Source organism: Balaenoptera acutorostrata, chromosome 2, assembly GCF_949987535.1.
Source record: "Balaenoptera acutorostrata chromosome 2, mBalAcu1.1, whole genome shotgun sequence".
In the NCBI taxonomy this organism is placed as follows: domain Eukaryota; kingdom Metazoa; phylum Chordata; class Mammalia; order Artiodactyla; family Balaenopteridae; genus Balaenoptera; species Balaenoptera acutorostrata.
The window spans coordinates 184641085-184665241 of NC_080065.1; the positions used below are offsets into that span (position 1 = coordinate 184641085).

The 24157-nt window shown below is 57.4% G+C and overlaps 1 protein-coding gene across 5 annotated transcripts; it reads right to left on the reverse strand.

Annotated features, from left to right (window-relative positions):
* On the reverse strand, positions 1-22782 carry BTBD2 (BTB domain containing 2). 5 transcript variants are annotated; one of them, XM_057540971.1, is made up of 11 exons: positions 19931-21404; positions 18898-18993; positions 18043-18113; positions 10707-10825; positions 6354-6510; positions 4969-5074; positions 4598-4795; positions 2245-2437; positions 2007-2094; positions 1516-1662; positions 1-966 (listed from the first exon to the last, which is right to left on the reverse strand). In XM_057540971.1, exons 4-11 carry the CDS (start codon positions 10787-10789, stop codon positions 805-807), a joined length of 1134 nt encoding a protein of 377 aa, XP_057396954.1. In that variant the 5' UTR covers positions 10790-10825; positions 18043-18113; positions 18898-18993; positions 19931-21404; the 3' UTR covers positions 1-804. The 5 variants fall into 5 exon arrangements, with proteins under 5 accessions (XP_057396954.1, XP_057396955.1, XP_057396952.1 ...); XM_057540972.1 differs by lacking the exons at positions 18043-18113; positions 19931-21404 and adding an exon at positions 22385-22724 and having other exon boundaries at positions 10707-10826; XM_057540969.1 differs by lacking the exon at positions 18043-18113 and having other exon boundaries at positions 10707-10826; positions 18898-18952; positions 19931-21407.
* Positions 22783-24157: the final 1375 nt, after the last annotated feature.

Here is a 24157-nt window from a genome sequence, read left to right on the forward strand (position 1 = left end):
TACGTTTCTTTCCTTTATTTAAAAAAAAAACATTTTGGGGTGTGGTGTGAGGACACACCTTCCATAGCTTCGGGGAGGACACAGGCTCCAGGTGGAAGCACGAGGGTGGGGAGGGGACAGTACCTGGGGGTCAGGGAGGGGCTGTGCCCTCCAGCACCTCTGGGCAGAGTGCTCGCTGGGGGCCGGAAGAGTGGGGCTACAGGATGTGCAGGTGGGCCAGCTGGGATGCGGCCCCCGTGTGTGGCCCGCAGCATCGCCCCTCCCAGGCAGACGGGGTCTGCCGCCCGTGTCCACAGCTGCAGGGGCTGGGAGGGGCCGTCCAGGAGGGCTGGACAGGGATGGTCCTTCACTGGGCCCTCAGGCTGGGCCTGGGCCTGGCAGGAAGCCGGCCTGCAGGACCTCAGGAGGGCTCGAGCCCGCGTCCTAGGGGTGGGTCAGGGCGGTCTGAGTGTCCCCAGTGAACAGAACAGAGGAATGCAGGACCCAGGCCCACTAGGGGCCCCGTACGTGGTCTCCTACCAGAGAAATGGGAATCCAAGATGCATTGCCACGTGCAGCTGAAACAAACACGAGGCGACACCCTCCACGAATCCTATGGTCGGGCAGCTGGTCAGGCGACCCTGAGCTGCAGGGGCAGCAGGCGGACCCTCGGCTCAGGGCAGGGTCAGGCCAGCCCTGCCCCCCCGAGTCCTGAGGGATTGTCTCCCGCTGCCCTGCCCATCCGCCACCTCGGAACAGAGGAGCCCTCCTGGCGCCCAGGACCGAGGCAGGGGGAGCAGCGGGCGTGGCGCGGGACGGGGCAGCCTAGGTGTAGAAGATGACCTCAGGGATCTGCCCGTCCTCCACGGACGTGCCATTGTTGTTCCCGGCCGCGTAGCAGAAGGTGAAGCACGTCTTGGCCCCAGTCGTGGGCGACTCGTGGGTGACCTTGCGCAGGCCCTTGGTGCCGTAGTGGGAGTCCGGGCCCTGCGGGGTGGGGCCCAGCGGGTCAGGATGGATGTGCTGCGTGTGGACAGGGCGCAGGATCCTGACCAAGCGCGGACAGCAGGCCCTCCACGGCTGCGACGCAGGGTTGCGTGCTCCTAGCCCCACATTGTCAGAGGTGGGCAATGGACTGGGAGGCAGGGTCCAAGTTGGGGTCCCAGGTACGGCTCAGGGGTCAGGTTTGGGGTCAGGGTCCCGGGTACGGCTCAGGGGTCAGGGTCGCGGTTGGGGTCTCGGGTACAGCTCAGGGGTCAGGTTCGGGGTTGGGTTCTCGGGTACGGCTCAGGGGTCAGGTTCGGGGTCAGAGTCCCGGGTTTGGCTCAGGGATCAGGATCAAATTTGGGGTCGGGGTCCTGGGTACAGCTCAGGGGTCGGGGTCCTGGGTACGGCTCAGGGACCAGGGTCTGGGTCGGGGTCCCGGCTACAGCTCAGGGGCGGGGTCCTGGGTATGGCTCAGGGATCAGGGCTGGGGTCTCGGTCCTGGGTGGGGTGGGGCGTCAGGGGCATGGCTAGGGTTGGGGTCGGGCACACCTTGAGCGTGGCGCAGGCCGTGTAGTTGACATTGGGCAGCACCTCCACCGGCTCCTTGAACATGACTCGGAAGGTGCTGGCGGAGCCGTCACAGCTGAAGCCCGTGTCGTTCTGGCCCAGGACCGTGTTGCTGTCTGTGTGGATGATCTGTGGGCCAGGAGCCAGGCACAGCTAACTCTGGCACCCCTGCCCCTGTGCCCACCCGCAGGACCCCCAGGAGCCTGGACCCCAGGGCTGAGCCCCACCTCCAGGCCCTGCAGCGGGGGGTCCGACCCATGATCCGCAAGGAGGAGGCCAATGGCAGGGGTGGGGAGGCATCGTCCTGGGTCCCATAGACTCCAGAACACTCGTGCCACCTTGGGGGGAACACGAGCAGACCCATGACTGAGAGGGACGGGGTAAGATGGGAAGGGATACGAAGAAGGGAAGAGGTGGGGAGGAACAGGTGGGAGGAGGGATCTGGAGGGGCGGGGCCTGGGGGCGAGCGGTACCTGGATATTCACTTGGTAATCTGTGGGGCCGTGGATTGAGCCGTAGAGCCCGAAGCCAACCACGAAGATGCGCTTGTTGACCGAGAACCTGAACCCGTCAGAGGAGGGAGATGCTGAGCTAGCTCAACCGTCCAGTGCCCGCCCCTCCCCATGGAGGACCACCAGCCCCCCCGCCCCCCGCCCCTACAGCTGTGCTCGCTGCCTGCGCCTCCCAGCCCTGCGCCCGGCCCACGCCTACCTGATGCGGTCGCTTGTGCCGCTGTAGCCCCAGCGGCTCTCCACCTGCTGGAAGCGGTTGACGCTGCACTCCTTCCCGCGGAGGCAGCAGCGTGGACGGTCAATGAAGTCCACGCGCGGCTTGGGGTTGACGGTGAAGTGCAGGAAGAGGCTGACCACCTCGCGGTCCACCAGGATGCCCGACTGTGCGGGCCCTGAGGGCACAGGGGCGGGTAGGGAAGGCTGGGCGGACCCCGAGCACGCAGAAGACACCGGAAAGCATGGCACCCAGCCTCTCAACTCCTCAGCATCTTTCTTCTGCAGAACGTCACCGGTCCAACCACCCCCGCGGGGGGATGGCCCTTCTGCCGCGTTTGGGGAAGGGTCCGAAGCAGACATGGGGCCAGTGCTCTGAGTTGCTGGCTAATCGGCCAAAATCCCCCTCACTGCCCCAGGCCTCCCGACCTCCACTGGGACCACCCCAGGGTACCACCGCTGGTCCACGGAGCACCCGCCGCCCTGCCCGTCCACCCCAGGGCACCTACACAGACGGGGGGATGCCAGTCCCCAAGAGAGGCCCAGAGCCAGAGAGGGGTCTGGAGGTGGGGGCCTGGATGCAGCCATGAGCCGGTGACGGGGGTCAGCGCGTGGGGCGGACGGGCGGTGCGGAAGGATTGTACGCGCCCCTGCCCGCCACCTGCGCCGGGACAGGGCGCCTGACGCAGGCCTTACAGCACCACCCTCGCTTTACAAGAATCACTCATTCACCAGCTTTGAGCTCATTTCTGCCGCAGGTCAGCCACAGCCCAGCCCGGCCCACCGCCCCAGCAGCTCACCGGCACACAGGTCTGAGCAACAGGGCAAGAGATCTCCATGGGTCACGAGAGCAAGTAAGATACAAAAGTGAATACAGGGCTTCCCTGGGGGCGCACTGGTTAAGAATCCGCCTTCCAATGCAGGGGACATGGGCTCGAGCCCTGGTCTGGGAGGATCCCACATGCCGAGGAGCAACTAAGCCTGTGCGCCACAACTACTGAGTCTGCTCTCTGGAGCCCGCGAGCCACAACTACTGAACCTGTGCTCTAGAGCCCGAGAGCCACAACTACTGAGCCCGCGAGCCACAACTACTGAAGCCTGCGCACCTAGAGCCCATGCTCCGCAACAAGAGAAGCCACCGCAGTGAGAAGCATGTGCCCGTAACGAAGAGGAGCCCCGGCTTGCCACAGCTAGAGAAAGCATGCGCCCAGCAAGGAAGACCCAACGCAGCCCAAAGATAAATAAATAAATAAATAAATTTATAAAAAAATAAAGCTCTCATACTGTTAAAAAAGAAAAAAAGACTAGGGGTGCTCCTGGCATCGAGGGGGTGGGACCAGGGAGGCTGCACCACACCCCCCAGTGCCCGGGATGGCCCCCCATAGAGGAGGACCCGGCCGCAGGTCCGCAGTGCCCAGGCTGCCTCGGTCACCGCTGTGCTGCCAGGGCCAGGTACCCAGGAGGTGCTAAGTATCTGACGGATGAGTGACCCCCAGTGTGGAGACAGCCTCTCAGGCTTTCTGAGGGAACACCGTGGACCGCCAGATAAAACGCAGGACACCCAGTCAAGTCTCGATTTCAGATCAAAGAGGGCTGATCTGTAGGATAAGCGTCTCCCAGCTGCTGCACGGGACACGCTTACACTAAAAAAAATTGTTTCCTGTTGTTGCTAAATCTGGCAACCCTAAGCCTGGGTGGGAGCAGGGGCAGCACGGACCAGGGAGAGGCAGGACAGCGGTGCACCCGCCACGGGGCTGCATCACGGAGCCCCATCCAGAACCTTCCAGGCCAGTTTGGCGCCAGGACTGCAGTCGGCACCAGCCACGAGAATGACATGAAGGGGAGGCCCAGCCCCAGGGGAGGGGTCGCCAAGCTGGCCACCGCTGCCGCTACTGCACGACCCCGAGACCCGAGTGTGCCCCCAGCACGAGAGGCAGGGTCAAGGCCAACCCCACCTGTGCCCGAGCCCAGGCCCGGCAGCAGCGGCCCACAGTCCCAGACACTACCCACCCTTTCATGGGGCTTGTCAAGGACGCAGGCGCCAGAGCCCAGCTCCCAGGACCTGAGCCCCAGGCGGGACCCTCAGGGGCCTGGTACACTCGGACACGTGCGTGTGGACACCCGAGACGTGGGGGTGGGAGAGGCTGGGACGCGGGAGAGTCGGCATCTGGGGGCCGTTCCAGCGTCACCCGCTCGAGCCAGTCCAGGCTCCTGCATGGACACGGCCAGCACCCGACCCGCTGTGGCCGGGACGAGGGTCGTGGGACTGAGTCACACGCAGCAGGGTCCCTGGGGTCACGCCCCTCCTGAGCATTCCCTCGGCGCCCCCTGACCGTTACCTGCAGCAAACTCCTCGATGGTCATCAGCGGGAAGCGGATGAGGGCCAGCGCCTTGCCCAGAACCTTCCGCTTGTTCTCAGGCGTCACCTGCAGCTGCTGCCGCTGACACTCAGCCTCAGACCAGCGGACGACAGCGTTGAACAAGCGCACCTCGCGGATGCCCAGGGTGTCCCGCTCCAGCACGGCCACCAGCGTGTCTGCAGGGGAGGGGCCATCAGCGAGCGCCGGCCTCCGTGGCCTCGGGGATGACCTCTGACCGGCTCGCGGCCAGGCCGTCCACGGCCCTCGGGCAGCAGCAGAGTGGGGCAGGCGGCGGGGCCTCGGCGGGACGCATGTGACCACTGAGCCGTCCCCGGCCCTGTGGCCTTACCCAGGTCGATGTCTGTGAAGCCCTCTGCAGTGATGGCGTCGGCCGTGTTCTTGTCGATGTTTTCCAGGCACAGGCTGGCGAGCTGCGGTTCGTCGAAAAGCCTCGCCTGCAGGGGAGAGAGCCTGTCAACACCCAGCCAGACGGACCCTGGCTGCAGACTGCGCACGGATTTCAAGTCCCGGGCCGAGGGGCCAGAGGGATCTTCTTTCTTGAGATTCACAGACTCTCAGTAACCACTGCCTGGGGCGGGGGTCAGGCCTGCACCTCGAAAGCTGGGGCACCTAGAGGTTCAGGCTGGAGGCAGGCCCAGTCGCCCCTTGCGGCAGGCAGGAGCCTGGGGGAGAGGGCCGAGAAGGACCCGCGGGACGCGGCAGCGCTGTGCTTCTGACCGTCTGAGAACTCGCACACGGGGCGGGGGCCGGGGATGGAGAAGCTGTGGGGCAGCTCGACGCCCACACCCCTGTGCGTCGCTCTCTGCCTGGAGCCTGGCTGGGAGGCTAGGACACCCCACGTGGCTGCAGCTCTCAGCAAATGGCCGGGAGCGGCCGGCCCCCACCCGACCGTCCAGGCTCTGGCCCTTGACAGCAACTCAGCAGACGGGGCCGAGGCCCAGGTGCCACCTCAGCGAGGGGGCTGTGGAGCCACGATGACACTCGGGCTCTGCCCCGTCCCCGCCAGGTTCCCAGCGCCCACAGTGGTCCAGGACCGCCGCGGCCCGTCAGCCAGACAACCCCAAAGGGTCCCCCTCCAAGAAACCTAGTACAGAACGCCTTTCCCCCCACCCCTGAGCTCTGCACAAGGGCACCAAAACGCCAACGGGAAGCCTTTAGCAAATGACCATCGTGAGGCCGGCCTGCCAACAAGGTGCACTGCACGAAAGGCGACCAGGGAAACACCGCGGTGCCACCAGGGGCAGGGACAAGGGCAGGATGAGGTGAGGGAGACACTCACCTGGGCGCAAGAGTTAAGCGGCGCCTAAACTCCGAAATTCCCTCATCCGTCCTCCCCTGCCCCGGCGTCCTCACTCGCACCCACGCACCTGCATCCTTGAGGAGACCCGGAGCACCTGCTCCCCAGCGGGTCCCGAGCCCTCGCCCCGCCCGCAGCCCTGCCCCTGCGCCCTCGCCCCGCCCCGCAGCCCTGCGCCATCGCCCCGCCCCCAGTGCCTTCACCCACACCCCCACCCCCGCAGCCCTGTCCCTGTGCCCTCGCCCCGCCCCGCAGCCCTGCGCCATCGCCCCGCCCCCTGTGCCTTCACCCACACCCCCACCCCCGTAGCCCTGCCCCTGCGCCCTCGCCCCCCGCAGCCCTGCCCCTGCATCATAGCCTCGCCCCTGTGCCCTCGCCCCGCCCCTCAGCCCTGCCCCGGCATCCCCGCCCCGCACCTGCGTCAGCAGCATGAACGCGTTGTCCGCCCGCAGGTTCTTCTTCAGGAACTCCACGCAGTGGGCCTCGAGCGCGGGCACCGCGTACTTCTTGGCGGTGTACAGCGTGGTCATGACCGTCTCAGGCCCGATCTGAACCTCGTCCGAGTAGAGAAACCTGGGGGGTGGGGGGGGCGGACGGCGGCGTGAGGACAGCCGCCCAGACCCCACCCACCGGCCTGGCCCGAGGAACCAACCGAATTAGCATCGGTCGCCCTCTGACCTGTGGACGTGACCCCGCAAAGGCAGTTACCCGGGAAAAGGAGTGCCCACAGGCCAACCCTGGAAACGAGTCTACACAGCAGGTGGGCCTCTGTCCGGCTCCTCCGTGGGCAGCACAGGATTTGCCCCGGGACGCGGAGAGGCTTCCGCACCCCCCCGACCCGGCCACAGCCGGCTGCCATGCCCGACCACTAACGGGACCAGAAGTGCCAGCCGGAATCACAGATACCGGACGTGTTGAACACCCGCCATCGGCCCGACTCTACATGTGGGTCAGAAGTCAGGGTCGAGGGGCTTCCCTGGTGGCGCAGTGGTTAAGAATCCGCCTGCCAGTGCAGGGGACATGGGTTCGAGCCCTGGCCCGGGAAGATCCCACATGCTGCGGAGCAACTAAGCCCGTGCGCCACAAATACTGAGCCTGCGCTCTAGAGCCCGCGAGCCACAACTACTGAAGCCCGCGCTCCTAGAGCCCGTGCTCTGCAACAAGAGAAGCCACCGCAATGAGAAGCCCGCGCACTGCAATGAAGAGTAGCCCCCGCTCGCCGCAACTAGAGAAAGCCCGCGTGCAGCAACAAAGACCCAACACAGCCAAAACTAAATAAATAAAATAAATAAATTTATAAAAAAAAAAAAAAAAAAAAGAAGTCAGGGTCGATTACAAAACCACGGGGAGATGGTGAGAAATCAGAACCCTGGCCCATCTGGTGGGAGCGCCTCAGAGGCGGCCCTGGGCGCGCAGCTCACCCCTCTGAGTCCGGGAGAAATGACGCGTGTTCACAGCAGCGCGATCCACGTGAAACCACCCGAGTGTCCGTCCATGGGCACCATGGACACGGGATGGGGGGGTGGGGTGGAGGAGCCCAACCAGGAGCCGCCCAAAGAGCAAGTTCCTGGAAGGTGACCCCCCTCTCCTGGGACTCACTCCCCTGAGATTGCACAGGAAGCCCTGGTCTGGCGGGACCAGCAGCGGCCGGCGGGGTCAGTGACAGAATGACCACCAATGTCAGCAGTGCTGAGGGGGACCTGGTAATGGGACAGACCAAGACATGTGCGCGAAGATGGGTGAGCCGCTCACGTGCCAGTGGAGATAGTGTCCACCCTCTCGAGGGGGCAGCTTGGTTACCAAAACCCAAGCTGATACGGGGAGGGAGAGAGAGAGACAGGGAGAGATTGAGAGACAGGGAGAGATAGAGAGACAGGGAGAGATAGAGAGAGACAGGGAGAGACAGAGAGACAGGGAGAGATAGAGAGACAGGGAGAGACAGAGAGACAGGGAGAGATAGAGAGACAGAGAGACACAGGGATGGAGAGGGAGACGGAGAGAATAGCAGTGCACCCCACATCTCACCAAGCTTAGACTAAGGCAGGGTTTGGCTAACTGCAACCCGTCACCTGTTTGGGGTCTTGATTTTTTTTTTTATAGATATGACTTTTACATTTTTTCATTTTTTTAAATTATGGTAAAATACACATAACATAAAATTTACCATTTTAACCATTTTCATCAGTAGCATTAGGTACATTCATATTGCTGTGCAACCATCCCCACCATCCATCTCCAGAACTTTCTCATCTTCCCAAACTGAAGCTCTGTCCCCATCAAACACTCCCCCTCCCCCAGCCCCCGGCCCCACCATCTACTTCCTGTCTCTATGGATGTGACTCCTCTAGGGACCTCCTGTGAGTAGGTTCACACTGTATTTGTCCTTTTTCATCTGGCTTATTTCACTAAGCATCATGTCCTCAAGGTCCATCCACGCTGGAGCAAGCATCAGAATCCTTTTTTCTTTTTAATTTTTATTTATTTATTTATTTATTTATTTATGGCTGTGTTGGGTCTTCATTACTGTGCGTGGGCTTTCTCTAGTTGCGGCCAACGGGGGCTATTCTTCGTTGCAGCGCACGGGCTTCTCATTGCAGTGGCTTCTCTTGTTGCAGAGCACAGGCTCTAGGTGTGCGGGCTTCAGTAGTTGTGGCATGTGGGCTCAGTAGTTGTGGCTCGTGGGCTCTAGAGCACAGGCTCAGTAGTTGTGGTGCACGGGCTTACTTGCTCCGCGGCACGTGGGATCTTCCCGGACCAGGGCTCGAACCCGTGTCCCCTGCATTAGCAGGTGGATTCTTAACCACTGCGCCACCAGGGAAGTTGCCAGAATCCTTTATGACATAAACGGGTGTTGAATTTTGTCAAAAGCTTTTTCTGCATCTATTGAGATGATCGTATAGTTTTTATTCTTCAACCTCTTGATGTGGTGTATCATGCTGATTGATTTGTGGATACTGAAAAATCCTTGCAGCCCTGGAATAAATCCCATTTGATCATGGTGTATGATCCTTTTAATGTGTTACTGAATTCCAGAATCCTTTTGAAGGCTGAGTAATATTCCGGTGTGTGGATAGATCACACCTCGTTCATCCCTCAACTGTTCATGGACACTTGGGGTGTTCCCACCTTTTGGCTGTTGTGAATCAAGCTGCTGTGAACACGGGTGTGCAAATATCTCTTCAAGCCCCCGCTTCTCCCTTCTTTGGGGGATGTACCCAGGAATGGGATTGCTGGAGTACATAGTGATTCTATGTTTAGCTTTTGAGGATCGTCCAGACTGTTCCCACAGTGGCTGCCGCATTTCACATTCCCACCAGAAGCACATGAGGGTCCCAATTTCTCCACCTCCTCGAGACAAGTCATTTTGTTTGTTTGTTTGTTTTTTAATAATAGCCACCCTGGTGGGTGTGAAGTGATATCTCACCGTGCTTTTGTCCCCTATTTTGTACATAAAGTTTCCTTGGCCCACAGCCCTGCCCACAGTTTACAAATCCTTCCAGGCTGCTTCTGCAATGACGGCAGGGAGCTGTGGAGACAGAGCCCCTGCCCTCCCACCCACCCCGGGGCAGCCTGCGGCCCCTGGTCTGAGGGACCATCTGAAAAGTTGCCTAAAGACAGAGGAGTGAGATTATTCCACAAAGTGCTGTGATCAGCCCACAGGATTCGACACTGTTAGATGGAGCTGAAGGGAACCAATTTACACCCTGCAGACACCAGAGGAAAAAAGGAGATGACGACACAGTGGGTGGGGCGGGGCGCTGTGAGCATGTGATATAAATGGGACCCGACATGAATGGGAGTGACCAGCCACGGCCTCGCCCGTGGTGCTGAGAGGCGAGACAGGTTCACTCCACTTTCTTCCTTATGCTTTCTTTTCTCTTGTTTTCTTCTCTCCCTCCCTTTTTCTTTCTCTTTCTTTCTGTGAGCCAATGTCATTTTTATAATCAGAAGGGGAAAAAAAAAAAAAGCTCCACATCTGAAAAGCTGTCTTGACTGTTCGGGATAACCTTTCAAGCCACCCAGACCATTTACACCCAGAGTTTCCGGACAGGGGAGGACAGTGCTCCGCGGAGTAGGGAGGTGTACGGGAGTTCCACAGAGCTCGCCGGCCTCCTTCTCGGTGGAGCTGCAATCTGTGTGCGGCACTCCCACCCCCAACATCCACTGTATTTGTTTTAAAATCCTTGAGAAAAAATCTGAAACCCAGGAAGAAAAAATATAGGTGGAATTTAAAATTCTTGCATTAGGCTATTTCTTCAAAAACTCTTGAAAGGATGAAAACTTAGCGACTCACACACGCTGCAGCGCGGGTGGACCTGGAACCGCGATGCCCAGTGAGAGCAGCAGACACAGGACACGCAGCGTGTGATTCCACTGATGGGAACCGTCCGGAACAGGCAGAGCCACAGGGACAGAGAGTGGGTTCCTAGTTGTCAGGGGCTGGGGGAGGGGGATGCCATTCCTTTGGGGGTGATGGAATGTTCTGGAATTAGAGGTGATGGTTGCACACTCTAAACATACTAAATGTCATTGAATTGTACACTTCACATGGGTGAGTTGTATGGTATGTAAATTACATCTTGATATTAAAAATACAAAAATGAAAATGGGGGGGGCGTCCAGAGCCCATCCCTCACTGAGGAGGTGAGTTCTAGAAATCTCCAAGGAGCTGGGGGCTCTGGAGGCAATGTCACCAGGGCTCTATTTTTTTTAAACATCAGGTGTGTCTGTCCCTCCCCCCAGGGCGTGAAGGACCTGGAAAGTCTTACTTGAGCAGTGCCAAGAAGGCAGCGGGCTCCACGTCCGGCAGCTCGATCTCGGTGGACGTCGTGGCCATTCCTCCGTTGAACATGGCGTCAAAGACGGCGCTGCCCACGGCCAGCACGAACCTGGCGTGTCAGAGAAGACCCGGTTACCCTCCGCGAGGCCCACCGGTCCCCACCGCCCGAGCCCGGGGGGCTGTCGGGGCCCCGGGATGTGGAAGGCGAGTGTCCCCGCAGCAGTGACACCCCAGCCAGCACCTGCAGCAGATGCTGTACCCAGAGCATCCTGCCCTGGATGCTTCCGTTAGGAAGGCCCTGAGGACTGAGAAGGCAGTGCCTGCGGATCCGTAGCAACAAAGGCCAGGGAAGCGAAATCATCTCCCCAGGGGCTGGACGGCTTATGGCAGAGAGCTCATGCCCTCCCCACGCAACTCATTCCCTCCCTCCCTCCCTCCGTCATTCCCTCTGTCCTTCATTCATCCCTCCCTCCTTCATTCATTCCCTCCCTCCGTCATTCATTCATTCACTGATTGACCCAATCATTCAACCACTCCCTCCATCATTCATTCACTCACTCATTCCTTCACTGATTGGCTCACCCACTGATTCATTCATTCATTCACTGACTCACTCAACCACTCCCTGCCTCCCTCATTCACCCCCTCCTTGCTCTACACACACGGCCCCCGTGCTGGGGCTGCGGGCACTGAGACCCTGGCCTTGTTGGAGGAAGGCAGCCACGGGTCCATGGCATGGGCAGCCTGACAGCGGGGCAGGAAGGAGAACGCAGGGGTGTGAGGGAGCAGAGTCAGGAAAGGCCTGGCGGGGTCACCTGAATGGGGCGGAGTCCGTGGGGAAGGGCGTGGAGGCCACGGGAGCCTCCAGACGTGGGTGGCCACGGGAGCATCCAGGTTCTGCCTGGCGCCGCGCGCCCACTCTGTGCTGTGCGCCCATGGGCCCCGGGGCCCGCCCCACCACAGCCTCCCCGGGGCGGCAGAGACGGCGGGGGCCGAGCTCCAGGCCTGCCCCTGCAGAATCCCTGTCCTCTGGGTCTGCAAGGCCCCACGCCGCAGCCCCTCCCGGGTCCCCACGGTGACACACGCAGGGCTCTGAGAGGCCGCCCCCCTGCAGAACCGCTGGAATCGGCAGCCACAGCCCGATCCCCGGCCTCTGCTCAGTGCCCGGGGGACGCTCCCGACGCTCCCAGCGAATCCCACCTGGGCAGTGCCCTACTCTCCGTGAGAAGAACCACCCCCCCGCCTCCCACCTACTCCCCATGGTGTCCTGGTGCTCCCGGCCCCGTCAGGCCCTCGTCTGGTCCCCAATCTGGCCCGGGGCTCTACGGCACCCCAAAGGCCAGACCAGAGATGGGGGCCAGGTGGGAAACCGAGTGTGAGTGTAGTGGGGTGAACAGTGTCCCCAAAGTCATGTCCATCTGGAAAGTCAGGATGGTACCCCGTTTGGAAACAGGGTCTTTGCAGATGCCATTTATTAAGATGAGGCCACCTTAATCCAGGCTGGCCCTAATCCAATGATTTATAAAAGGGACATGTGGACCCAGACACACAGGGAGAGGCCACGTATTGATGGAGGCAGAGCCTGGAGCGCCGCGGCCACAAGCCCAGGACGCCTGGAGCCCCAGAAGCCGGAGGAGATAGGAAGGACCCTCCCCGGGAGCCTCTGGAGGGCGCACGGCCCTGCAGTACCCTGACCTTGGGCTTCTGGGTTCCGGAACTGAGAGAGGACAAATCTGTGTGGCTTTGCCCATCCACCGGCGGTGCTTTGTTTCGGCCGCCCCGGGTCGCTCCTGCCCTGTTCTGCCCCACCGCATCCTCGGAGCCCCCCTCATTCACCACCGCAGCTGGGCCCCTGGAGCCTCACTGCACTTCCCCATGCACACGCTTCATAAATAAAGTGTCTTCCTGTTCCTCCTTTCTTTCTAGATTAAACACAGCATCCTGATCTCCCGCGGGGAAAACTTTCCCCAACGATTCACTGGCAGGAAGTAAGAGGTGGCCCAACTGGGCCTGTGTGTCTGTGCAGAGCCCCGGATGCCAGGCTGTATGCACCCTCCGTGCCCTCGGCGGACGCGGCGACAAACCCCAGGGCTGGCGAGGCCACTGGGTCGAAGGCGGTCTGGACATCTCCAAGGCTCCTCCACCCACAGCCCCACCCGCCGGCCCCTCGCTGGCCTCCCGCCAGGAGTCTTCTACCCTCCCTTATCCGTCCATCCTCAGAAACATGACGATGAACATGGCAAATCAAAACCACCATGAGACGCCACCTCACCCCCACTAGGAAACGCCAGCTAGGATAAAAAATCCGGACAACGACAAGAGTTGCTGCGGATGTGGAGAAATCAGAGCCCTCGTGCAGGGCGGGTGGGGACGTAAAGTGTGCAGCCGCGGTGGATGACAGGCCAGTGATTCATCGGAGGGTTCAACGTGGAGTTACCGTCTGGCCCGGCAGTTCCACTCCTAAGTTGCGTGCCCGAGAGAAATGAACACACACGTCCACACAAAACCTGTGCACAAGTGCTCACAGCGATACGATTCATAGACAGCCAAAGGTGGAGGCAACCCAGTATCAATGGACAGATGATGGATGAACACAGTGGGGTCCCTCCATACAAGGAGTATTAGTTACCTTAAGAAGGAAATTCCGACACATGTTACAGAGTGGATGGACCCTGGGGACGTGATGCTCAGTGAGAGAAGTCAGACACAGAAGGACACACAGTGTCTGATCCCACTCACAGGAGGTCACTGGGGGAGTCAGATCCACAGAGACAGGAAGCAGATGGTGGGGGCCAGGGGCTGGGGGAGGGGGAGTCCGTGTCTCATGGGGACAGAGTTTCAGTTTGGGAAGATGAGAAAGTTATGGAGGTGGATGGTGGGGATCATTGCAAACAATGTGAATGTGCTTCATGCCACTGAACTGTGCGCTTAAAAAGGGTAAAGAGGGTGAACTTTGTGGTATGTGTATTTTACCACAATTTAAAAATTAAAAAAAAAAAAAAGAAAGAATGACATACTACCCTGAAGGGGCAGGGAAGAAAAGACCAGCTACGTAGCTTTGGGAAACAGGTTAAAGGCCAAAAGAACTGCATACAAATACTGGGCTTTACTTAGTAAAAGTATTTTTCACAGGAGAGGGTTAGCAGCTCTGAAACTACTCTACATATCTAGGTTTGTGCTACCAAGTAGACATGTGCAGAATGAGAACCAGGGTCCTCATCGTGGGAGCAAACAGTTATAGATTGGGGGAGGGGGCTGGAATAAATTCTGGAGGGCTGAACCGAAATCAGAGCGATCAAGATGATCTCGTGGCTTTTAGACAGGTAGATGGATGGTGGATGGATGGACAGATGGACAGATGGGTGGAGAGACAGAAATAAACAGAGACATGTGTGTGTTGGTACATTTCCTCGCTCTACCTGCTAAAAAGGTCTCTAAACAACAACACCCCAGCAGCAGTGGGCACACCCAGCACCCAAGTCTCGGTTCCTAAATACCGTTTTCCACTAAAATGAACCAGAGTTCCTTGGAGAAATGGCTGACTCCAGGGCTGGGGCAGGGGAAGGACAAGATGAGCGTAGAGTATCTTGTGGCACCAGAAAGTAAAAACACGCTCCAACATGACGGGGGAATGTTGAACGGACACAGGAGCCAAATCTGGGACGATACGAACAACAAAATAACGTTCGCACCGGACGATGACCCAGAGGATAAAATAAATATCCATGAGTCCATGATGAAATAAATATATAACTGAAGGAATGGATGAGTAAGGGAAAAGGGACAGCTCTTCCTTTTAGAACCCCAGTTAACAAATGCAGAGGGAGTTACGGAAATAGGAAATCACCATATGGCAGATGCTAGAGTAAATAACTCTTTCCAGCAGGAAGCACCATACACCAGCGGGCAAAGCAGGAGGGGAAATGGGATGTCTGTACAGTCCCAAAGTATCCCTCGGGAAGGGTGATTTACAAGGGGACGGTGGTGACATCCAGTAGAGAAATCTACCCCATGACCAAGGTTCACGTCACCAGAGATGGGACAGATGGACGTCACGGGCTCAGAAGTTTTACATTCAAACACACAAAGGGGATGAAAGGAGAAAGATGGGGAACGACATACCTTGCATTCGGAAACCACCAGAGAGCTGGAGTGGCTACACAGGTATCAGACAAGACAGACGTGAAGGTAAGGAATATCACTGAACAACGGACGTTTCATGTGAACAGAGGGTCAGTACATGGGGATAGTTAACAGTACAAATGAATACACAACAGAGTCCCAAACTACACGAAGCAGAAACTGACTGTTAAAGGAGAAAGAGACAATCCAACAATTATCGTTGGAGGTTCTGATGCCTCACTCTCTACAACTGACAGAATAGCCAGACAAAATCGGCAAGAATACAGAAGACTGAACAATGCTGCCAAGCGACCTTTTCGGAACCCTCAGCCCAACGACGGCAGAATGCACGCTCTTAGGCGCAATGTCACATTCTCCAGGACAGACCACATGCAAGGCCAAACAAATATACTCAGAGGCACTGAAAGCAGTCAAAGCATGTTCTCCAAAGAGAGGAATTAAACTCCATACCAACAACAGAAAGACCTCTGAGAAATCCCCAAATATTTGGAAATGAAGCAACACTTCTAAGTAACCCATGGGTCAGAGAAGGAACACAACGGAAACTAGAAAAGGTCTTAACTGGAACAAAAATGCAAACACGGCGCATCGAAATGTAAGGGATGCAGCTAAAACAGTGCTTAGAAGTAAACATTGTATATGTATTAAATAAAGATCTAAAATCAGCAAGGTAAGCGTCCAGTAATTCCCTGGTGGTCCAGTGGTTAGGACTTGGCACTTTCACTGCCAGGGCCCGGGTTCAATCCCTGGTTGAGGAACTAAGATCTCGCAAGCCACGTGTGGCATGACCAAAAAATAATTAATTAATTAAAAAAATAAAATCAGCAAGGTAAGCTTCCATCTCAAGAATCTAGAAAATGAAGAGCAAATCGAGCCCAAAGAATGAAGAAAATAATAAAAGTGAGAGCAGGAATTAATGACACTGGGAATGGGAAAATAGAGACAAATCAATGAAACCTAAAGGTCACTCTTTGGGGGTGGGGGGGAAATCAACAATTGCTAGAACTTTTGCTAGACTGACCAAGAGAAAAAAACACAAGTTACCAAAATCAGGAATGAAAAAGGGAACATCACTACAGACCCTATAGGTGATAAAAGAACTTTGAAACAACTTTATGCCAACAACCTAAGACAACTTAGAGGAAATGGATGACATCCTGGAAAGACACAAACTGCCAACACTCACTGGTGAAGACAAAATCTAAACAAACACGTAACAAGTAAGTGAACTAGTCATTAAAAATCTTCCGGAACTTCCCTGGTGGCACAGTGGTTAAGAATCTGCCTGCCGGGCTTCCCTGGTGGCGCAGTGGTTGAGAGTCTGCCTGCCGATGCAGGGGACAGGGGTTCGAGCCCTGGTCTGGGAGGATCCCACATGCCGCGGAGCAGCTGGGCCCGTGAGTCACAACTACTGAGCCTGTGCGTCTGGAGCCTGTGCTTGGCAACAAGAGAGGCCGCGATGGTGAGAAGCCCGCGCACCACAATGAGGAGTGGCCCCCGCCTGCCGCAACTAGAGAAGGCCCTCGCAGAGAAACGAGGACCCAACACAGCCATAAATAAAAATAAATATATAAATAAATAAATAATTAAAAAAAAAAAAAAAGAATCTGCCTGCCAATGCAGGGAACACAGGTTCGAGCCCTGGTCCGGGAAGATCCCACATGCCGCGGAGCAACTAAGCCTGTGCGCCACAACTACTGAGCCCGCGTGCCACAACTACTGCAGCCCACGTGCCTAGAGCCTGTGCTCTGCAACAAAGAGAAGCCACCACGAGAAGCCTGCGCACTGCAACGAAGAGTAGTCCCCGCTCGCCGCAACTAGAGAAAGCCTACGCACAGCAACGAAGACACAAAGCAGCCAATAAAAAAAAAAAAAAAAAAAAATCTTCCCACTGGGACTTCCCTTGTGGCGCAGTGGATAGGACTCGGCGCTCCCAATGCAGGGGGACCGGGTGTGATTCCTGATCAGGGAACTAGATCCCACATGCATGCCACAACTAAGAGTTCGCATGCCATAACTAAGGATCCCACCTGCCGCAACTAAGGAGCCCGCCTGCTGCAACTAAGACCCAGTGAGACCAAATAAATAAATAAATAAATAAATATTTTAAAAAATCTTCCCACACACAAAAGCCCATTCCCAGAAGAAATAATACCAACCCTATGCAAACTCTTCCAGAAAGGAGAGGGGGAGGGAATATTTCCCAACTCGCCTATGAGGTCAAAGACACTCTGGAACCCTCGGGCACCACTGAGGGGTGGGGAATGGGGCGGCCACTTTGGAAACCAGTTTGGCACTTTCTTAAAATGTCACGTTACCCTGTAATTCCAACATGAGACCCCTAGGTATTCACCCAAGAGAAAAGGAGTTCTTCCACAGGCATATTTCTACACGAATGTGGAATGTTCACGGCAGTATGATTCCTCATAATGAAAAGCTGGAAATAACCCATATAACCCGTACGCCCATCGACTGGTGAGTGGACAAAGCGTGGTCCATCCATGCAATGGAATTCAGCAGTAACGTGAATTACTTTAGCAATAAAAAGAAATGAACTGCCGATACAATGGTGTGGATGGGCCTTATAAACAACACACTCAGTGAAAGAAGCCAGACCAAAGCCTACACATTCTATCATTCAAATTCTATGAAATTTCTACAAATAGCAAAACTAGAGAGAGAGAAGGAGGTCAGTGATTGCCCAGGGATCAGGGTGGGAGCGGGGACTGAGGGTAAGTGGGGAAAGGGGCTTTTGGGGGTGACAGAAGTGCTCCCAAACTGGGCTATGGCAGTTGTCACACAAATGCATAATTTTCTATATGGCCAATTGTCAGATCAAACAAACCAAAATCCATTAAAAGCACTCGATAACATCCCATGCCCACACTTCATGGAAACTCCTAGTGAACAAGGGATGGAAAGAAACTTGTTACTGTATTAAAAAGGATTTGTCAGAAACCAGTATCAATGATCACACTGAACTCTGAAAAACACCTCTGTTACGGAACAATGCCCTGGTGGTCAGAAATGCAATCAGAACAGAAAAAATGACGCAGAAATGTGAGAGAGAATGAGAAATTAATTGCCCATAACGTGACTGTCTCACTTAAAACTCTAAATTCAGGGCTTATTTAAATCTAAATTAAAATTAAAATTAAATAAAAGATTCAGTTTGGGACTTCCCTGGTGGTCCAGTGGTTAGGACTCTTCGCTTTCACTGCCGAGGGCGCAGGTTCAATCACTGGTTGGGGAACTAAGATCCAGCAAGCCACGCAGTGTGTCCAAAAAAACAAAACAAAAAAAAAGGATTCAGTTCCTCAGTTGCAAGAGCCACAATTCAAGTGCTCAGCAGCCACAAGTGATTAGTGGCTAGGACTGGAGAGCATAGATCTAGAACAATCCCATCATCACAGAAAAGTCTACGGGACAGTGCCAGACCACAGAATCAGTGGAGCAATTATTAACACTAAGAAGGGTTCAGAAAGAAATCATTCAAATAGATAAAAATAAACGCGCAAAAAATCTACAGCTTCCCAGCAAGAACCAACTAGAAAAAATACAATGGAGAAATTACTCATAACAGAGAAAAAACAAACAAAAACTAATAAAAAACTTAGCAATATACATGCAAGACCTATTTGAAGAAACTACAAAACTTTCCTAAGGACTCACAAAAATGCCCTGGATAAACATGTTCCCAGATATATTTTGTATTCTAAACTGTCAGCTCTCCCAACCTGTATCTTTGCAAAGACCAATCCCTCCAGGCAATTCCTTTAGCATTTGACAAATTGATTCTAAAGATCATAAGGAACCACTGAGGCAGAGGCTGGTCAACTACAGCCCTGGGACTCAATCCGGCCCACTGCCTGTTTTTGTAAATAAAGTTTTATTGGCACACAGCCACACCCATTCATTTCTGTCTTAATGCATTTGTGTTGCTATGGCAGAATTAAGCAGTTGGGACAGAGACCGTGTGGTCTGCTGACACTATATACTATCTGGCTCTTTACAAAACTTTGCTGGTGCAAATTTACCTGAAGGTAAGTCCCACAGGGAAAGAGATGTCTTCTGTCAGCACTGTTTCAATGACTGTTGGATGCAGGGAAGGACAGATGGATGGGTGATTGATTCTGGAAGAGTTAAGTGTGTGAGACCAGCTGAAAAAAGTCTTGACAAGGAGTAAAACTGGGAAGAACAGCCACAGCAGTTCTCAAAACCCACCATAAAGCCACAGTCATCAAAAAAACGTGTTATTGGGCTAAGCACACACAGATCGATGAAAGAGAAGGGACCCCAGCCACAGGCTGCTCCACTTCTGGGACTTCTCTGCACTGCTAAGTTTTCCGTGATAGATGAATAAAGGTATTTTAGATATTAATGTGGGACCATCCAATTTGTGCACGGTGCTACCCTGAAGATGCTCGGTATTTCCTCAGAGGGAGCCCCTCGAGCGTAGACAGTGGACTCACTGGTTTCCTGAGCACCTGCTGTGCCAGGCGTTTTCCTGGGCCTAGCAGGAGGGAGAGAAGCAAAACCCTGTGGCGGGCCAGTGGTTGGGACTCCGTTCTTCCACTGCCAGGTGCCGGGGTTCAATCCCTGGTTGGGGAACTAAGATCCCACAAGCTGTGACTCAGCCAAAAAAAAAAATCCTGCTCACAGGAAGCCAATGCCGGCAGTCAGAGAAAGTTAGAAGGAGAAAGCTGTCAAAAAGCAGTGCAGTGCAGTGCAGGGCGAGGGGGTGGGGCTAAGCCGACTGGGTGCGTGGGGCAGGGGGAGGCTCCGAATGAGGTCTGAACTTGTCCGGGGCCAGAGCTGGCCCCTTCTGCCATCACTCATGCCAGGCCCTCCTGTGTCCCACGTCCCGAGTCACCCTGTACCCAGAATTCACGGCCCCAGCCTGAGACCACCCCAAGCCTGGGTCCTGGGAGATGGTGGGTCCAGACCCCACGGCCTTCCTCAAAGCTAGCACGAGCCCCTCCCCGACTCGGCCCTTTTCCCCAGTCACCAGCTCCGCACTAACATCCTCTCCGCCCCAGGCCCGCATCCAGGATCCCACGTGGCTTTCACCTGTGTCCTCAGGCTCCTCCCAGGACCGGCTGGCGTCCTGCAGCATGGCCCCAAGCTGGGTTTATCTGGTATTTTCTCCGATAGGACCAGGTGTACTGGTTTCCTGGGGCTGCTCTAACAAATTACTGCAAATTGGGTGACTTGAAAGAACAGGAATTTCCTCTCTCACGTTCTGGAGGCCGCACGTCCAAGGTCAGTGTGTCCCAGAGCCGTGCTGCCCCCGGAGGGGCCCGGGGAGGGTCCCCCTCCCGCCTCTTCCAGCTTCTGGGGTCCCAGGCGTCCTGGGCTTGCGGCCGTGTGTCCCTCCCGTCTCTGCCTCTGTTGTCACATGGCCGTCTTCTCTCGGTCTCTCCTCTGTGTGTCTCTCATAAGGATACTTGTTGGATTTAGGGCCCATTCAGATAATCCAGGATGATCTCTTCTTGAAACTCTTAATCACATCTACAAAGACCCTTTTTCCAAATAAGGTCCCGTTCACAGGTTCTGGGTGTCAGGATGTGGACACACCTTGTTGCGGGCCGCCATTCAACCCACTACACTGGGGTTAAAGGTTTGGGGTGGAGCACACTGAGGCGAGGTGCCCTTCTCGTTGATTCCTTCCAGGGGGACCCTGACACCCCCAGGGCATCACCCTGAGGTCGACCTTGACCACCTGGCTGAGGTGGCATCTGCCGGGTTTCCCCAAGGTGGGATTCCAATCTACTCTTTACAAGCAAGTCCCCAAATCCAGCCCACCTGGGACAGAGGCGGGAGTTAGGTCCAGCCCGGGAGCATGGAGCACGGTATTAGGAATTTTCCCCACTCCTGTCTGTGTTCCATCAGCAAGGCTGCGAGGTGTTTCCTTTATGCGTTGGGTCACATCCCCACCTGCATTTTAAGCCAGCCCGTATGCAGGATGAGCCCCGGGCCACTGTGATAAGGACCTGGTTGGGTCACAGGGTCCACCCTCCCTGTGGCCCTGGGAAGGAGGTGTCTGAGTGGTCAGTCCCAGGTCCCGGGGGGGGGAGGTGGGGGGGAACTGAGGCTCAGCAGAGCCCAGGGTCACTCACTGTAGAGTCATCTACCTGATCACTGCAGGTAAAATGTCAACAATGCGTATGAAATAACAACCCAAAGGCTGAAAAGACAAAGAACCAGAACCTTTGATCTGGGAGGTCCACACAGCAGGAATGTGGGACAAGAAAGGCATGAGGGAGGCTGGGGCTCACAGGTGACACATCAACTGGCCCCCTACTCACAGCTTGCAGGAGAGGGGGGAGCACCGCAACACACACACAGGGCAGGGAGGTACTGGGGACCCCATCACGGGCCTGGAAGCTTCCTTGGACAGGAATCTAGACCTTGTATATAAATAACCAAGAAAAGCCAGAAAGAGGAATCTCGAAGGCACAAGTTAAATAAAGGCCACACGTCAGAAAAGTGGGGAGGACCCTCACAGCAGGTTGGGGGACACTCCAGGCAGAGTGGTGAGAACCCCTGAAGCCCCCCTCCCCACACAGAATCCTCCCCAGCACCCCCCAGCGAGCAGGGGCAGAGGAACCAGCAGTGGGCAGGACGCTGTCTGACATCAGTCCCACCCTACCCAGGAGTCTGGGGGCTGCACCCTGGAGACTGGCAGAGGGATGGGGCCTGGACCAAGAACACCCCCCGCTTTTGAAAGGAGGCCTGGGGGATGGGGCGTCACGGAGCTGGGTGACCGCAGAGCTGGGAGTCACTGGGGGTCCTGGGTTCACAAGGTGGGAGTCTGGTGGGGCTCTGGGGGTCTCAGCCCCAGAAGGATGGGGCACTCGGGGGAGGAGGTCACTGGGGCAGGAAGGAGGAAGTGGAGGGAGATGGTAGTGTCTGGGGGTCCTCGGGCTGGCCAGGCTGGGGGTTGCAGGGCCTGGAGAGCCTGGCAGGGGCTGATGGGTCACAGGGATGCCAGGTGTGGTAAAGGTCACTGGGCCTGGGAGATCCTGGCCAAGGTGGCAGGGTCAGGGGTCACAGAGCCAGGAGACGCTGATGAGAGAGGAGGGGCAGGGGTCGCAGGGCCAGAATACGGCCAGTATCTGGAAGTACGGGTGGAAGGGGGCCTGGCAGGGTCACAGGGCCTAGGGGTGGTAGGGCCCGGGGATGGTGGTTACTGGGAACAGCAGGGTCCCAGGGATGGTGGGTGTCCCGGGGTGAGGGCAGGTCCCCGGGACCAGCAGGGGTTCCAAGAATAACGGGTTGGGTCCTGGAACGACGGGGTCCTGAGGCTGGTGGGGTCCTGAGGGTGGTGGGGTCCCGGGGACAGCAGGGTTTCCAAGAAGGGCGGGTCCTGGGGGATGACTAGGTCCCCGGGGGTGGCGGGTTTCCCCGGCGTGGGGGAGGGGTGGCGGGATCTCAGGGATGACTGAGTCCCGGGGGCTGGCGGGGTCTGGGCCCGGGGATGCTGGGTCCCCGGGGGCGGCGGGTCCCGGGACGGCGGCCCACCTGTGCGCCGGGATGCGCTGCGCGCCGAGCCCCTTGCCCACCAGGAAGTGCACGTCGCAGAGCACCTCGTTGTTGAAGAGGAAGGCGAAGCGCTCTTTCACCGTGGGCTTGGTGGCCTGCCAGTTGTAGACGGGCTCGCGCAGCAGCGCCCCCGCCCCCGGCTCCTCGGCCGCCCGCTCCCCGCCCGCAGCGGCCTGCGCGCCCGGCCCCGGCCCCGACACCGACACCGGCGGGGGCGGCCCGGGGGCGGCGGGGGCCGGGGCGGCGGCGGCGGCGGCCGCATTGCCGGGGGCCGGGGTGGCGTTGGCGCTGGGCCCGGGGCCGCCCCCCGCGCCCGGGCCGACCCCCGGCGGGCACGACGCGCGCCCGCCGCTCCCACCCGCCGCCATCTTGTCGGTGCGGCGCCCGGCGGGGCGGGGCGGGCGGGGGGAGGGCCGGGGAGGGGGTGGGGGAGGGGAAGGAGGAGAAAGGAGGGGGCAGAGGAGGGGGAGAGGGGAGGAGGAGGGAGGGGGCGGGGCAGGGGGAGAGAAGGGAGGGGGAGGAGGTGGCGGACTTGGAGAGCAGGGAGGAGAAGGGAGGGGGCCGGGGAGGGGGGAGGGGGAAGGAGGAAGGAGGGGGCGGGGCAGGGGCGCGCGGGAGCAACGGACTTCGTACCTCCAACCCTAGGCCTGGACCCCAGACCCCAGACCTCAGACATGGGACCCCAAGTGCTAGATCTCGTACTTCACACCCGGGACCTGGACCCCGGACTCTATATCCTTTACCTCAGACCCCGACCCCAGATCCTGAACCCCTGATCCCTTACCTCAGACCCTGGACCCCATACGCCGGAACCCAGGTACAAGAGCCCAGACCCCCTACTTCAGACACTAGGCCCCAGACCCAGAAATTGCGACCCCACACCCAGAAATTGCGACCCCACACCTCAAGACCCTGACCTCGGATTCAGGATCACCAGCTCCAAATCCTAGATTTTCCATCCCAGCGGCCCCAGACCTGGGACCCCAGTCCCTATATCCCAGACCTCAGGCCTCAGAACTCAGGCTCTGGATCCCAAACTCCAGACCTCAGATTCCAGACCTGGGGCTCCAGAACTCAGATCCCCGGCCCCAGACCCCAAATCAGACCCCAGCTCCAGTCCCTGAAACCCAGATCCCAATCTCTGACCCAGGACCCCCAATCCCAAAGCCAGACCCAACTCCAGAGTCCAAACCCCAGACCTGGGATCCCAGACCCCATCCCCAGTTGGTCTGCCTGCCCAGTGAATGGGACACCACTGTGTGTGTGGCGGGGGAAGCTGAGGCCCGGGCAGGCTGCCACTGAATGCAGGCAGGATGCTCTGTGCCTCCCAGACTCAACAGATACATGGGGCCCTCCTCTGGGCCAGGTCTCGGCTGCCCGGCGCCGGCAGAGATGAACCCCCAAATGGCTAACTGCACCCACAGTGTCAGAGTGACAGAATGCCTTGAAGATGAGGCACAGGGAGCTAGGAGGGCATAAAATGGGGTCCCTTGAGCAACCTGTGGGTGGCAACCTGGAGATGCAGCCTGGGGGATGTAACGGGGGTACAAGTTCAGGGGGGCAGGGGGCAGCCCGGAGGGCTTCCTGAAGGAAGGGATGCTGACCAGTGACTTGGAGTCAGGAAGATGAATAGGGGTTGGGTAACCTCTTTAAAGTCCCAGAAGTCAGGGGCTGGGTAGAGAGGGAGGGGTGAGGGGCCCTCCGCCGGCCCCCACCTGAGCATGGGACTTGAGTAACACCTGTGATAATTTA

Bases quoted from the DNA above. Each gene is read 5' to 3' on its own strand.
- BTBD2 (XM_057540973.1), bottom strand. From the start codon at position 22,773: ATGGCGGCGGGTGGGAGCGGCGGGCGCGCGTCGTGCCCGCCGGGGGTC. The intron at 6,511-10,706 runs GTAAGACTTTCC...CCCACCCCCCAG, and splicing joins GCCTTCTTGGCACTGCTCAA to GTTTCTCTACTCGGACGAGG. The intron at 4,796-4,968 runs GTAAGGCCACAG...CCTCCCCTGCAG, and splicing joins CTTCACAGACATCGACCTGG to ACACGCTGGTGGCCGTGCTG.